The 13,687-nt window shown below is 58.9% G+C and overlaps 1 protein-coding gene across 1 annotated transcript in view; it reads right to left on the bottom strand.

Annotated features, from left to right (window-relative positions):
- Positions 1-13,687, bottom strand: part of CDH4 (cadherin 4) — a 597,773-nt gene that overhangs the window by 20,768 nt on the left and 563,318 nt on the right. The window contains exons 8-9 of the mRNA XM_070587692.1: positions 11,001-11,138; positions 16-201 (exon numbers count right to left, since the gene is read on the bottom strand). Coding sequence (XP_070443793.1) covers positions 16-201; positions 11,001-11,138 — 324 coding nt within the window. The remainder of the gene's footprint in view (positions 1-15; positions 202-11,000; positions 11,139-13,687) is intronic.

The following is a 13,687-nucleotide window of genomic DNA, read 5'->3' as shown; positions in this document are numbered from 1 at the left end:
GAGGAGAGCACCCACCTTCACCACGGTGACCATGCCCTCATTGGTGACAGGGTCCGTGCGGATGCTGAAGTGCCCCGAGGGGTCCCCGCTGATGATACGGTAGACGGCGTTCCAGTTTGGCGAGTGGGGCTGATCTCGGTCCATCACGGTGAGGTTTGCGACCACCGTTTCCACCCGGTTTTCGGGGACTTCCCCTGCATACTGCAGAGCGTAAGGAAAGAGGATGTTACGAACCCATGTGAAGCCTGGAGGGGTCGGGAGAGGTTCTCCATCAGCCTGGGGGAGGTGCCTCTGCCTCCCGCTCATCCCAGACACAGTGATCCCCGTGGCCGGGCCCTTCTCCTGCTCATGGTGGCGAGGTAGCATGTCAAGAGGGCTCTGCTTCCTCCAGCTGAGGCCCAGCAAGCCCCACGGCTCATACCTGCACACATCCACCTCCAGATGAAGCCTCAGCTGCCCCCCAGTACACACACGAGCGTGCACCAGCCCCTCTCCTGAATCCCCTTCGAGCCTTCGCACATGCAGCAGAGAGCCGAGACATACAGGCGGCCACAGGGACGAGCTTGCACATGGGGCATAAACAGCAGTGGAGCGGCAACGGCAAAGGGCTTCCTCGGGAGGGTCTGTCTGGGCTCCTGCCATCCGGGTGGTCCCTGACCCAGGCTTGGGGCTTGGGGTCAGCAGCTGCAGGCACGCAGGTGACCAGACACGAAGCGTCAGCCCTTTTTCCTGCCACAGCACAGTGAGGGCTGCAAGCCAGCCCCACCGGTAGGTGTGGTGCCCACAGCAGCGATGGTGTGAGTGGGGAGGGCCACTGCGCGTGTTGGTGTTGGGCTGGTGAGAGGAATCGGAGTACCTCCCACCCAGTGAGAACCGCTGCTCAGGCCTGGCTTCGCGGGCGTGCAGCCTGGGCCGCTGCCCTGCACACTCACAGGGCCTGAGCTCGGTTTAACGCTCTGCTGTCGCCGTCTCAAATCCTTACTAACTTGTGAACAAGGGCCCACACTGAACACCGCGCCCTGCACAGTCCACGGTCAGTCCTGGCGCTGTGTCGTGTGCTTTTCAGCCCCCAAACGTGGAGGCAAAGTTTGGACGAGGATCTGGGGGTGTCTGGTTGTGTTCACACCAGCACAGCCCAGCAATGATTACTGATGGCCGCTGTGTGCCAGGCGCTGGGCCAGGCACCGCGGTGCAGGATGTCACGTGTTCCTTACCCCATCGTATAGATGAAGACATTGAATCACGAGAGGGTGAGACCCTGGTTGCCACAAAGGGAGGGGCCCAGGGCGTCAGTCCTAAGAGTCGAGCCCCAAGTGCTGGGCCTGGTGTCAGGCCACACGAGAGCCAGTCAGGGGCACAGAAGGGGAAGGAAGGGATCCAGAGACAGGCTTGGCAGGCGTCCCAGGCAGCTGGACCCAGCCCCTCATCCTCGTGGGCCTCTCGCACCTGCCTGATTTCAGCCAGAAGCAGGTTTCGTGGACATGTCTGGAGGGGCCAAGCCAGGCCCGGGGGGAGAGGCGCCCTTAGCATAGGGAGGCAGTGGGCCAGGTCCTTCTTGTTGAGCCATCCTCCCCCTTCCCCCTGGGCCGGAGACTCAGCGGGGATCAAGGTGGACAGGCCCCTGCCCTCCAGGACCTGACGTTTCTTGTGGGCTACGTATGGGCTGCTGCACTGCACAGCATTGTGTATGGGAGCTGTGCCCGCCGGGGCCCGGAGATCCACAGTGGGTGTTTCAGGGAGGGGTCTGCTGGCAGTGAGGACAAGGAGGAGCCATGCCTGACGGGGGTTCTGCAGTCCTCGGGGAGGGAGAGAGAACAGTCCTGCCAAGGCTGTGGGCAGGGCGGGGCCCGGGGCAGCCAGGACTCAGGCAGAGGACCACGGGGAGGGGGCATCTGGAGGGGACTCTGCTGAGACCTGGCCACGAGGTCGATGGTGTGCAAGGGAGGGTTGGACCTGGGGGGAGGAGGCAGGCTGTCCTGGGAGGCACCGGGCTGTGTGTGTGTGGAGTGACCCAGTCCTGGGGCGACTTTATCCTTGGGAGCTCCTGGAGGAACAGGTGTGTGGGGTGAGAGCCCCGGCCTGTAACGGTCCTCAGGAGGTGGGAACCAGGCTGAGGCGGTGGGGGGAGGGCTGGGGGAGTGGGGGCCATTGCCAGACTCCCAAGTTGTCCCCAAGACGGCCTGGAGGAGGCAGGAAGGTGCTCGCACAGTGCCTGCCCCACCAGTGCGAGAGAGGCGGGCAGGTGGCCATCTGCACTAGCCGGCAGGGGACTCGAGGACCACGGACCCCCGCCCTCCCAGGGGCCTAAGTCTGCTAGACGTGCTGTGAGCCGAGCCGGCAGGGCCGGGCCCTGGCACGAATGGCATTCCAGTGCTCTTGGAGACACGGCTCCGGCTGGCGGACCCCTGCCCAGGCTTTCCCAGCAGCACCGGGACTTGGGCATTTGCTGCCTGGCCCAGGGTCACTTCCTCCCCTGGGACATCACTATGTCCTCACAGCAGCCTACCCAGAGTGGCCCGAGACTCTGGCAGGGTCCCTTCACCTCCGGGAGTGCAAGGCTGTCACGGGCTCTGGCCTAATTCCACTGCCACCAGCAACTGTGTCACCGTGGGCTGAAGGAATCGGTTTTGTCACTGCAAAATGGGGCCCAGCGCTTCACCTAACGGTCAGGGATGGAAGGGAACGCAGCCGAATGCCGCGCGTGTCCTGGCCTCTGTGAAGGGGCCACTGGGCCCGGAGTGGCTTCCCGGCTGCAGCAGGAGGGACGAGCCGGCCCAGGGCCCAGCTCGCCGAGAGCAGGCTGGTGCAGCAGAGCTCCTGCCCCGCGAGCCCGTCGCTGAGAGCTCGGCTCTGGCTCGGCCCTGGGCAGCCGTGTGACCTCTGGGAGGTTCCTCAGCCCCTCTGAGCCCATTTCCTGCACTGGAGACCTGGGCCAGGGCACTTGCTGCCTACCTCCCAGGACGGCGGGAGGAGCCGGCCAGCAGGGTGAGAGGTCTCTGCAAACCCTTTAGGAATTCCGAGGGAGGGATGGCCGGGGACGTGTCCTGGGGCCGTGGCACCTGGGCTTTCTTTAGCTGCTTGGTGGGAATGAAGGGTTAGCGCAGGAGCTGGCAAGCTACAGGGTCAAGTTCAGCCCGCAGCCTGTTTTTGTCATTAAAGTGTGATTGGCACACAGCCACACCCCTTCATTTGCATATTTTCTGTGGCCAAGTTGAGTAGTTGCGACAGAGAATGTGTGGTCCCCAAAGTGGAAAATATTTACTATATGCCCTTTACAGGAAAAGGTTGCAGATCCCTGCTTTGGACCCCTGCATCCCCATCTCAATGATTCAGAAATGGGCACATGGCCTATGGCAGCCAATCGGGGCTCAGTTCTGGTGCCTCTGTCTCTGGCCCCAGTACTGTAACCATCTGAGCCTGACGGTGTTGGGCTGGGGTGGAGGCTGCCATCTGCAGCCTGAGAACGAAGCCAGCCCAGAGGAAGCCTGGCTCAGGGGAGGGTCCTAGTGACTGTTGGAGCCTGGATCCAGCCATACCTGAAGTTAGATTCTGGGTTTTCCAGCTTCTGTGAGATGAAGAATTCCCTTTCTGTTTAAGTTGCCAGGGTCAGTGTAGTGGACATTGGTTAGCTTGCCTGGTTGTCCAGTACCTTCTGAATTCCCTTCTTTATTTTCCAGAAACTTGTTTTCTCAGCCTCCTCTATAGCCATGACCTGGTCAGGTGACCTAGGACCTGCCAGTCAGATGCACCTGTGGGACTGTGATTCAGAGGCGAGGCAGGGGGGCCTTGCACTTTGGTGGCAGAAGGCGAGAGGCACCCTTTTGGTGCTGGAGGCGGGAGCAGACGTCCCTGTGCCCGGTGGTGGCAAGAGGACGGGGTGCTCCTGGCAGAGCCTCTGTGCCTGACGCACCTGCCCCCAGAGATCGTGGCCACTTGCACGCTGTGGCAGCTTCCCTGCTGCTTAAGTGGCTGGGGGCAGGGGGCGGTTCTGGGGTGTCCCCCAAGAGCCCCGAGTTTTGCATGCACCTTCCGAGGGGGCACCACGCCCAGCGAGGGCCCCAGTGGGCGCCTCGACGCACTCGGCTCCGGTCCTCCTGAGTGGGGTTTCCATCCCGAGAATCGCAGGCCTGAGATTGCACAGCCCAGGGAGAGCTGGGCGGCCCTGGGGCCGACTGCTGCCAGACTTCTGGGTGGAGCTTATTCCAAGAGTCTATTTTAATTCAAGCAAGTTTAATAAAGGTTCCCAAAGAAGGGCCTTAAGCTGATAAATCTCGTTTAGGATTTTCTTATTACCCTTCCCCAGCCATAATGAGTTTTTAATTCAATTTTTTCAGGTTTTCAGGCCCAGGAAAAGCCTCTCCATGCCCCATGGGATGCCAAGGCGGGTATTTGGGAAAGGAGGAATTTTACGAGCATTGGAAGGGAATTTCTTGCCTCGACTGTAATGCAGAATCCAAATGTGCCCCCATCCCGGGAGGCAGGGCCGACTCATCTTTGTGTGTGGCCTTCAAGTACAATCCCAGCTCTGCGGCAGAAATCCGCATGGCTCCTGGGGCAGGGTTCCATTAGCATAAGGGAGGATCTGGTGGCAATGGGAAGACCCCTCAGCCAGGCTGAGGACTGAGATGTCAGAGCCACCACACGCAAGACCCTCAAGGCACCTATGCCCTGCAGATGCCCTGACCCCGAGGGGGTGATTTGTCTCTGTCCTGAGGACTTGCAACCATCGCTGGTCCTAAGGAGGCTCAGGTATTGATGAGGGCGTCTAAGTGGGAGGGGAGCGCCCCTAGCCCCGTCCTCCCCCGAGCTGGAAACTCAGGGACCCCTCACTGTAATTAGCGGAGCTGGAGAGCTGGCACTGCAGGCCCGTGCCCAGCCAGGATGTCTCCCAGAGGATGTCCTCCATGTCTGAGGACAGCCGGGGGGGAGGGGGTGACCCTGGCCGGGCCAGCCTCCTCTGAGCCTACGTTTCCACCTCAGAGTGCCTTTGTGAGAGAAAATTAACGCACAAGAAAGTGCTCCTTGTAATGCCAGCTCATGAGAAAGGACCCAACCCTCTAGTTAAAAAACAACTTGAAACCCCCTTGCCCCAGCTTTTTGGTTCATAGGCCAGGTTTGTTCACGCCCTTTCCCAAAGGCGAGGTTTACGGTCCTGTCCCCGCAGAGCCGTCCGCAGTCTCTAGCTGCTTCTTCCCGTCCAGACGTTGCTCACGGTCGTCATTATTAATGCACAGCGGAGCAACAACAGCGCGTTTGCGGGGTCTCCCCGTGGGCCAGGTATCTGCTGAGGGACTGGCATCAGGAATGCACCCACCAGGCAGGACTGGGGCCCATCTTCCAGGTGAGGAAGCTCGAGGAGTGTTGAGTGTGGAGTGGCCGGCTGAACGACCGACAGCCTTGCTGGGCAGCAAGGGGACCGCGTGCGTGGAGTGGGGGAAGGGAAAAATCACTTTTAATTAACATTTACACATGGGAACTGGATCATGAAAACCCTCTTGCATCTCTTCAGCTCCTGCTGATTGTTCTTGATTAAGCTCGATAAAAATAGCTGGGCTGTGTTTGGGGGTGTGGCCCGTCCTCGGCCCTGCCCACTCCCACTGTGACAAGCAGTGTCCTGGGGCCCAGTCTCCAGGACGTTAGCACTTGGAGGGAGGGATCAAGCACCCTCCCTGCCTGGAACGCAACCCCACCCATCTCCCACCCATCGCCTACCCTCACCCGTCACCCCAAGGTCTGACTAATGAGGCTGGGCTTCTGAATGCTCTCTTGGGATGTCAGGATCCGAGGCGCCGCTGAAGCTGGAGAGAAGTACCCAGCCATTATCCTCTCTTCACAGGATGCCATCCGGCCCGGGGTTCGTAGGTTCAGATCCCAAGGGCAGACCTGGCACCACTTGTCCAGCCACACTGTGGCGGCGCCCACATCAAATAGAGGAAGATTGGCACAGATGTTAGCTCAGGGACCATCTTCCTCAAGCAAAAAGAGGAAGATTGGCAACAGATGTTTGCTTGGGGCCAATCTTCCTCACCAAGAAAAAAAAAGCCATCCCTCTGTCTCCTTGTACTGCACTCAGGGCCTGGGGACTGCCTGAGGCTCGCTGGAGCCGAGGACAGGCCGCGGCCCATCTCTGGGAGGAAGCATTAGTTCGTGCTCTGACAGTTTGAAAGCCCAAACAATTGCCTTTCTGATGAATAGTCTCCGGAGGGGCAGACACGGGTGTCCCAGGGAGCCAGGCTGTACCTACCTTCCCATCTGGGTGCGGAGGTGGGAATTCTCCCCTGGAACCTGCTCCAGGTCACCTTCTCAGGTCAAATGTGAATTCTGCCCCCATTTCAGTGTCATCCCTGGGCTGACCATTTTTGAGAGGTGTACGCAGATCAAGGGACATCGTGTCGATGACTTTCCATCCCTGTCTGGATGCCCAGCACAGAGAGGCAGAAACACCTGCTTCACACCATCAGGAAGGTTTTCGTCCCTGCCTCATTCCCTCCTTCCCATCACTTCCTCAAGGGCTGTCCCGGGACCCGGCGTTTCCGGGGGACCAGCTGGCGTGTTTTCAGGGTGGCTGACGTGCAGAGGGCAGAAGATCAGGCTAGGAGCAGACAGTGCAGGAAGAGCCACCCGGGAAAGGCTGTCAAAGCTGAGCCATCTCAGGGCAGCGGACACACAGTCCCCCGTGCGGACCTGCCCATGGGTGCTCAGGAGTTGGGGGCAGCCTCGGGGACCCTCTCGGGAGAGGCGAAGGGCGAGGAGGCCGGGCATTGGCGGGTGCAGAGGACACGGCCTGGGGCAGGGGAGGATGCTCCATCTCTCATGGGGACAGAAGACACACTTGGGGTCTGGAAGGATGGGGTGTGGGACTGAGTGAGGCCCGAGGAAGCAGGAGACGTGGGTTCGGCTCTGCGTCACTGTGTGGCCTTGGGCGGCCCGGAGTCAGCCCTCTGGGCCTCGGCCGTCTCTGGTGGAAAAGGCGCGGCGACCGCTTGAGGACTACTGCGGCAGGCCCGCGACCCCCGAGGAAACACGCTGGGCAGCGGTAGACGTGCGGCGTCAGGCAGCTGACTGCACGCAGGCGTGTCGGCAGGGGGAGCGGCACGGTCGGCCGCTCTTCTTCCCATTCCCAGTCCGGCAACTTTTCTGCGAGCTTGAAAGTATTTCTAAATAGCATTGAAAAAAATCCCAAGGCTGTTCAGAATCCACAGACCTGGAAAGGTCTCCAGGGCGTTTCGTGAGCGGAAGAAACAGACACGAAGCCCCGCCTGAGGCAGAGCAAGGCTCTTCTCCAGGGACGTCGTTTCATACCTTTCACTTGCTGTCCCATGTGTGCAAATCAGCTGACCAAAAATGCAAATTGATTTTCAAGAAGGAGAAAAGGATTAAATAAAGTAGGGGGATGTGAGGAAAGTTTGTTCACAAAAGGTCCAAAACACCCAGGCTGAGACTGGAGAGCCGCCGAGGGCAGAGTCGCTCCGGCTGCACCGCGACAGCAGCACAGGTGGCTCCCAAGGCCGCCGGGTGGGAAGAAAGCAGCCAGACCCCTGAGGGTGGCGGGTTCTCTGCGACTTCGTCTACACCACCTACTGGAACAGGCGAAGCTCACCTCGGCTGATGGACCTCAGCTGACGGACCTCGGCCCGGGGCTGCCTCGGGGACGGCGCACGAGGTTGCTGCTGGCTGGTGGAAAGGTTTCACTGAAGGCTTGTGCATTATTCTGTACGCACATCGCCCCTCAGTCCACTGAGCAGGTCCTCCGTCTGACTAGAAGCAGGAGGACCCGCAGGACCTGGGTGCCCGCGTTCTGGAGTTGATGGAATGTGCCTACTTTATTATTTTTTTAAAGATTTTATTTTTTCCTTTTTCTCCCCAAAGCCCCGCGGTACATAGTTGTATATTCTTCGTTGTGGGTCCTTCTAGTTGTGGCATGTGGGACGCTGCCTCAGCATGGTTTGATGAGCAGTGCCATGGCCGCGCCCAGGATTCGAACCAACGAAACACTGTGCCGCCTGCAGCGGAGCGCGCGAACTTAACCACACGGCCACGGGGCCAGCCCCAGAATGTGCCTACTTTAGCTCCTGGGAAATTAGCAGCTGGCCGTCTTGAAGGTAAAAGATGGATTCCGCCCATTTGGGGGTGGGAGGGTGGACGAGGGTTCCGATCTGCCTTATGAGGGAGCCCACTTGCTCTTCACCCCTCACTGCAGCCACGGGCATCTGTGGGATGGCCCGCCCTCCCCATCTAGGGATGGGGAAACTGAGGCTTGGACCAGGATCAGGAGGCGGGTTGGGGCTCTGGGCATCTTGCTCTAGTCTCTGGGGGCTCCTGCCGAGTCCCGCCTTCCTGCAATGCCTCCTTCCGCATTCCGCTGGCGTGCTTCTAACCAAACCCAGTGGTGACCACAGCCAACCAGGAGGGCTGGGCTGAGCCCCTGACCCTGGGGTCACCACCGTGCCTCATGCCCGGAAGTGAATCCTTTGCTCCCATCAGGGACAATCAGCCTGGCTTCCTTCTGCCCTGGTTTCCATGATGACCGCTGTGATCCAGATACTGTTCGCTGGGGCAGCCTGGGACCCTGGAGGTCAGGAGTGCTGATGCTGCTGCCATGCCCGACACCTAGAATTCAGCAGGCTGGCACCAGGACAAGAGTGTGTCCCCGGGAACGGTATCCTTGCGCCTGGGCACCTGTCTGGACCATCTGAGACCCCTGACCCAGCAGATGGGTTCTGAGCAGTGTGAGCTGCCCACTCGCAGCCCCACGACTGCCACAGATGACGCCAGATGCCTGGCTTGGTACTGGCCCAGCTCCTCACCACACGGTTACCTGCTCTGCAGAATGGGGGTTAGATGGTGCCCACCTGAGAGCACTGTGGTGAGGGATGAGCTAGCCCAGGTCATGCACCAGACAGGTCACGTCCTAGACAGCCGGGTGTTCCTGTCGTCATCACAGAAGGTGATGCCCGCACGGTGGAAGGCAGAAGGACAGCTGAGTCTGCTGGGCCAGGTGTGGGGGAGACCCTGCTAGGGTCTTCCGGCTTGGGCATCGGTATTCTCCCAGGGTCCCCAGGATGCTGCTGCCCTTATGTCCAAACTCCCGGGACGCTGGCCCTGAGCCTGTCCTGCCATTGCCCGCTGACCGAGGACAGCAAATAGAAACAGAAGCCACCCCACCCCTCACTGGTGGGCAGGGGCCTGAGCTGCTCTCTCTGTGTGGAGGTCGCCATCTCCCCACTAGATGGTGCTGTGTCCTCACGGCTAAGGCCGTCGCGCCGCTTCTGGGTACCGCTCCCCCCTGCCCGCCGCCTGCCTGGTCCAGCAGGGCTGGGCCCTGAGCCTGGCACTCTGGGACGTGGGACACAGAGTGCAGGGACACGGGACGCAGAGACGCGGGGGCACAGGGAAGCAGGATGCATGGATACAGGATTTGGGGACTCAGTGATTCGGGGATGCTCGATGCTGTGGTGGGGCTCGAGGGACTCAGGCCCATGAGATGGCTTCACAGCAAGCTGACCGGCCCACTGTGAGAAGAGGGGCCTCCTCGCTGTCCCTCTACCTCCCTTCCTCCCTCCCCTCCCTCTGTCCCCCATCCTTTGCTGCAGAATGAGAGTACTGCTTCTGGGGTCCAATCCCAGCTGCTCCCACTTACGGACTGGGCTGTGTGGCTTTGGGCAAGTGACTTAACCTCTCTGAGCCTGGCTTCCTCTTCCATAACTGGGTCCTGACCCTCAGGGGTTGGTGGGGGCGAGAGGCTGACTGGGAGGCCCTGGCCAGTGCCTGGTGGGGAGGGCTTACAGTGGGGCGTGGGCTCTAGTTATTATTGTTACTGTTATTGCTACTGCACCCTCATCCGCTCGGCCCTCTGGGAGAGGGGGTGGCTCCGAGAAGGCGACTCGGAGATCCTGGGCGGCCTCTACCTCCTAGCACTGCTCTGGGAGCCCTTGCTGACCCTCTCCTCTGCCTCCTGCTGAATTTCTGGATGGGCACCCGTGGGGTGGGCACATGTCCCCGTCATGTCAGCAACCCCTTCGGGGGACCCAAAAAGACAGCTTGGGGATGCAGTGCTGCTCGACAAGGACCTGGGGAGTCATCAGGGGAGGGTGTTGGCTGGTGATCAGGGACAGAGCAGAGGCCGGCCCCCTGAAGACTGCACAGAGGGGATCACCAAATGTGCTGGGCACTGGGTGAGCCCTGACGATTTCATGGGAAGAGGCCGCTGGGCAGCGCAGCTCCGTTGGAGTCCAGAGGCAACGAGAGCCGCGTGACCCGTGGCTCTCTGATCCCACAGTCTGCCGCGGGGACGCTCCCTGCCTGAGGGCAGTTTGTCTCACTGTGACTCTTGGGCTCCGGGCCCACCACGGACCTCCAGTCACATTCTGTGAGCGAATGTGCAGATGTCCACCAAGAGCGCTTGGTCACTTAGGTCCCCAGCAGCCTGGTGCGGGGCTGGTCACCCCCGCTGGCCGTGCCTGATGGGGAAGAATGCAGAGTGTGTCCCCACACCTGAGTTTCCCTTTATGCTGACTGTGGGCGTGGAGGGCCAAGTAGGTTTCTCATGCAGGCTCCTGCAGGGTCGCTGGCTCAGGCCCCATCTGGGCATCCCCCAGCAGGTCCACTGCACACACAGCCACACACAAGCCTCCCAAAGAGGCCGAAACCTCCGCCTCTTGCCAGAGCCCAAACACCCCCGGTCAACTCCTCTGGATTCAGAGTGCCCAGCTCGCTTTGTCTTGGGAGTCTCATAAGGCGTCAACCATCACTCAATATCAGGGTGTCTCTGTGCTGGAGTGGAGAACCCCCCAAGCAGGCCAGGTCCTTGGCGGAGCCTCCGGCCTCGGCTACTGCAAACGCCTTGAGTGGTGCCACTCCTGCCTCAGCCTCCTGCTGCCTGGGGCCTCTTACACCCGTACTGTCCAGCGCCTTCTAGCAGACGGCAGCAGAGGGAGAAGCAACAGAGCGTCAGGGTCACGGCGCATGCTGTGCCTCAGCCCGGGGTGCGAGGTACTCACCGTGCTCGCGGTGAATTCTGGCGGGTTGTCATTCACGTCTGTCACCGTGACGATGGCTGTGGCTGTGTTTGAGAGGCCGTAGTTAAGGTTTCCTTCCATGTCCGTGGCCTGAATGATGACTGTGTACTGCTGAACTTTCTAGAAGGGAATGAGTCGGGAAAGAACACTGATCAGTTTGGGTTTCAGTTTACAGGCAGTTTATCATCAGGAAATACACTTCCCGGGATGGAGTTAGCGGCAGCCGGGTCCCGTTCCTGCCGGTGCTGCGCTGGCCGCAGGGCTCTCTGATGACCTGGTGGAAGCACGTTCTCTGTCACGTGCTGTGGGTGACACACGGCACGAAGAGGTCTGGCCACATTTTCATCTTGGTGGCCCTGGCTTCAGTATAGACGGTATTTGGTGCCAAGTCAGAAAGGAGGAGAACGGGGGCCCTGCAGAGCGTGGGGCTGTGTTAGTTTGGAAAACTGGGGATGGACGTTTTGCAAAGGGAGGGACAATCCCACAGACATGTGCTGGAGGGACCTCATTTCTTTAGCATCTTCAGCGTCCAGCTCAACGGCAGCTCAGAAGTTTGGACAGGAGAAGGAAAGACAAGCCCTTCTCTGCTCTCCTGGCAGGTGCACAGGTCCGGGTGCACTTTCTGTTCGAGCAGAGTCCGGAGGGAGCCGTTAGCATTCAAGTGTGAGTTTTAAAAGGCAAATAAAGCTTGATGGAAAGAGTGAATTTGCTAGGCGTTGACGGAGTCTCTTAGCCCGTCTCCACCTGGCCCTTGCCGGGAGTCCACCAGTCCAGAAATCCCCAAGTCAGCAGAGGTGGCCTTTTCCACACCCCTGTTCTGACAGAGGTCACAGGAGCTTCCAGTGTGACAGGTGAGGAGGAGCCTGGTTGCAGCTTTGCTGGGACCACAGCCCACCTCTCACTGGCACCATTAGGGAGGGAGGATGCTGGGGTCAAGGCAGAAAGGGACCCTAGAAAATGCCTTCCAAGTGATGAACTATACTAAGTCCTGCTCCTCCAAGAGGTTGAAGGAAAAGACCAGTTTCTAGCCATGTGAGTCAGTGAAATGGGCTCAAGTTCCATAAACTGGCTCCATAAAGAATTATAAACAACAGATGTGTCACCAAACTGTCTCTCTTTTTCCATTCATCCATTCATTCCTCTCTCCTTCCCTTCCTCCTTCCAGTCACTCACCCGTCCACTCATCTATCCACCTATCTATTCATCCATCCACCCATCCATGATCCATCCATCCTTCTATCCACCCACCCTCCCATCCATCCACCCATCCATCCCCATCCATCCATCCACCCATCCATCCCCATCCATCCATCCACCCATCCATCCCCATCCATCCATCCACCCATCCATCCCCATCCATCCATCCATCCATCCCCATCCATCCATCCACCCATCCATCCCCATCCATCCATCCCCATCCATCATCCATCCATCCATCCATCTATCCATCATCCATCCATCCATCCATCCATCCATCCTCCATCCATCATCCATCCATCCATCCCCATCCATCCATCCACCCATCCATCCCCATCCATCCATCCACCCATCCATCCCCATCCATCCATCCCCATCCATCATCCATCCATCCATCCATCTATCCATCATCCATCCATCCATCCATCCATCCATCCATCCTCCATCCATCATCCATCCATCCATCATCCATCCATCCATCCATCCATCCATCCTCCATCCATCATCCATCCATCCATCCTCCATCCATCATCCATCCATCCATCCATCCATCCATCCTCCATCCATCATCCATCCATCCATCCTCCATCCATCATCCATCCATCCATCCTCCATCCATCCATCCATCTATCCATCCTCCATCCATCCATCATCCATCCATCCATCCATCCTCCATCCATCATCCATCCATCCATCCATCTATCCATCATCCATCCATCCATCCATCCATCCATCCTCCATCCATCATCCATCCATCCATCATCCATCCATCCATCATCCATCCATCTACCCATCCATCCATCCATCCATCCATCACTTCTCTATTCCTTCCTCCTTCCCTCCCAGACCAGCCAGGTTCAAACCGACCTGGCAGGTGATGACAGATGCATGAATGAGCCCAGCCAAGGCTGAAGAGTTTTCCAGCTGAGCCCAGCCCAAATTGACAAGCTGTGGAATTGAGAGCTAAATAAATGGAAATAAATGGATGTTGTTTTCGGCTGCTAAGTTTCGGGATGTTTTCAAATGCAGCAGAAGCTGCACCCAAATCCAAAAATCCGTACCATGGCCCACAAGGCTCCGTGTGCCTGGCTGCTGACCACCTCTCCAGGCTCTTCTTGAATCAGGCCCCCTACTCCCTCCATACAACCTCCCTCAGTTCCTTAGACTTCCCACACGGCCTCCCACCATGGGACTTTGCACATGCCCTTCCCTCTGGGGAATGATTTTCCTTCTCCTTTAGTTAGAGCCTACTTTTCTTTCAGGTCTTTCCTCAAATGTCTCTTTCTCCTGGAATTCTCCCTGACCCTCTGGACAAGCCAGGGCCCCCATTACCTGCCCTTAGACTGGCCTACTTGGCATCCATGGCTTATGCAGAGAAGAGTGGGTGGTTGAGGTCAGGGGGCGTGGGGGAGGGTGGAGGAGACAGACATGAGGAGGGAAACACGGCACCTCCCTGGGCTGGGAAGCCTTTC

The sequence above is a fragment of the Equus przewalskii genome, chromosome 21 (assembly GCF_037783145.1).
Source record: "Equus przewalskii isolate Varuska chromosome 21, EquPr2, whole genome shotgun sequence".
Classification (NCBI taxonomy): Eukaryota; Metazoa; Chordata; class Mammalia; order Perissodactyla; family Equidae; genus Equus; species Equus przewalskii.
This window is presented reverse-complemented; position numbering and strand designations above follow the sequence as displayed.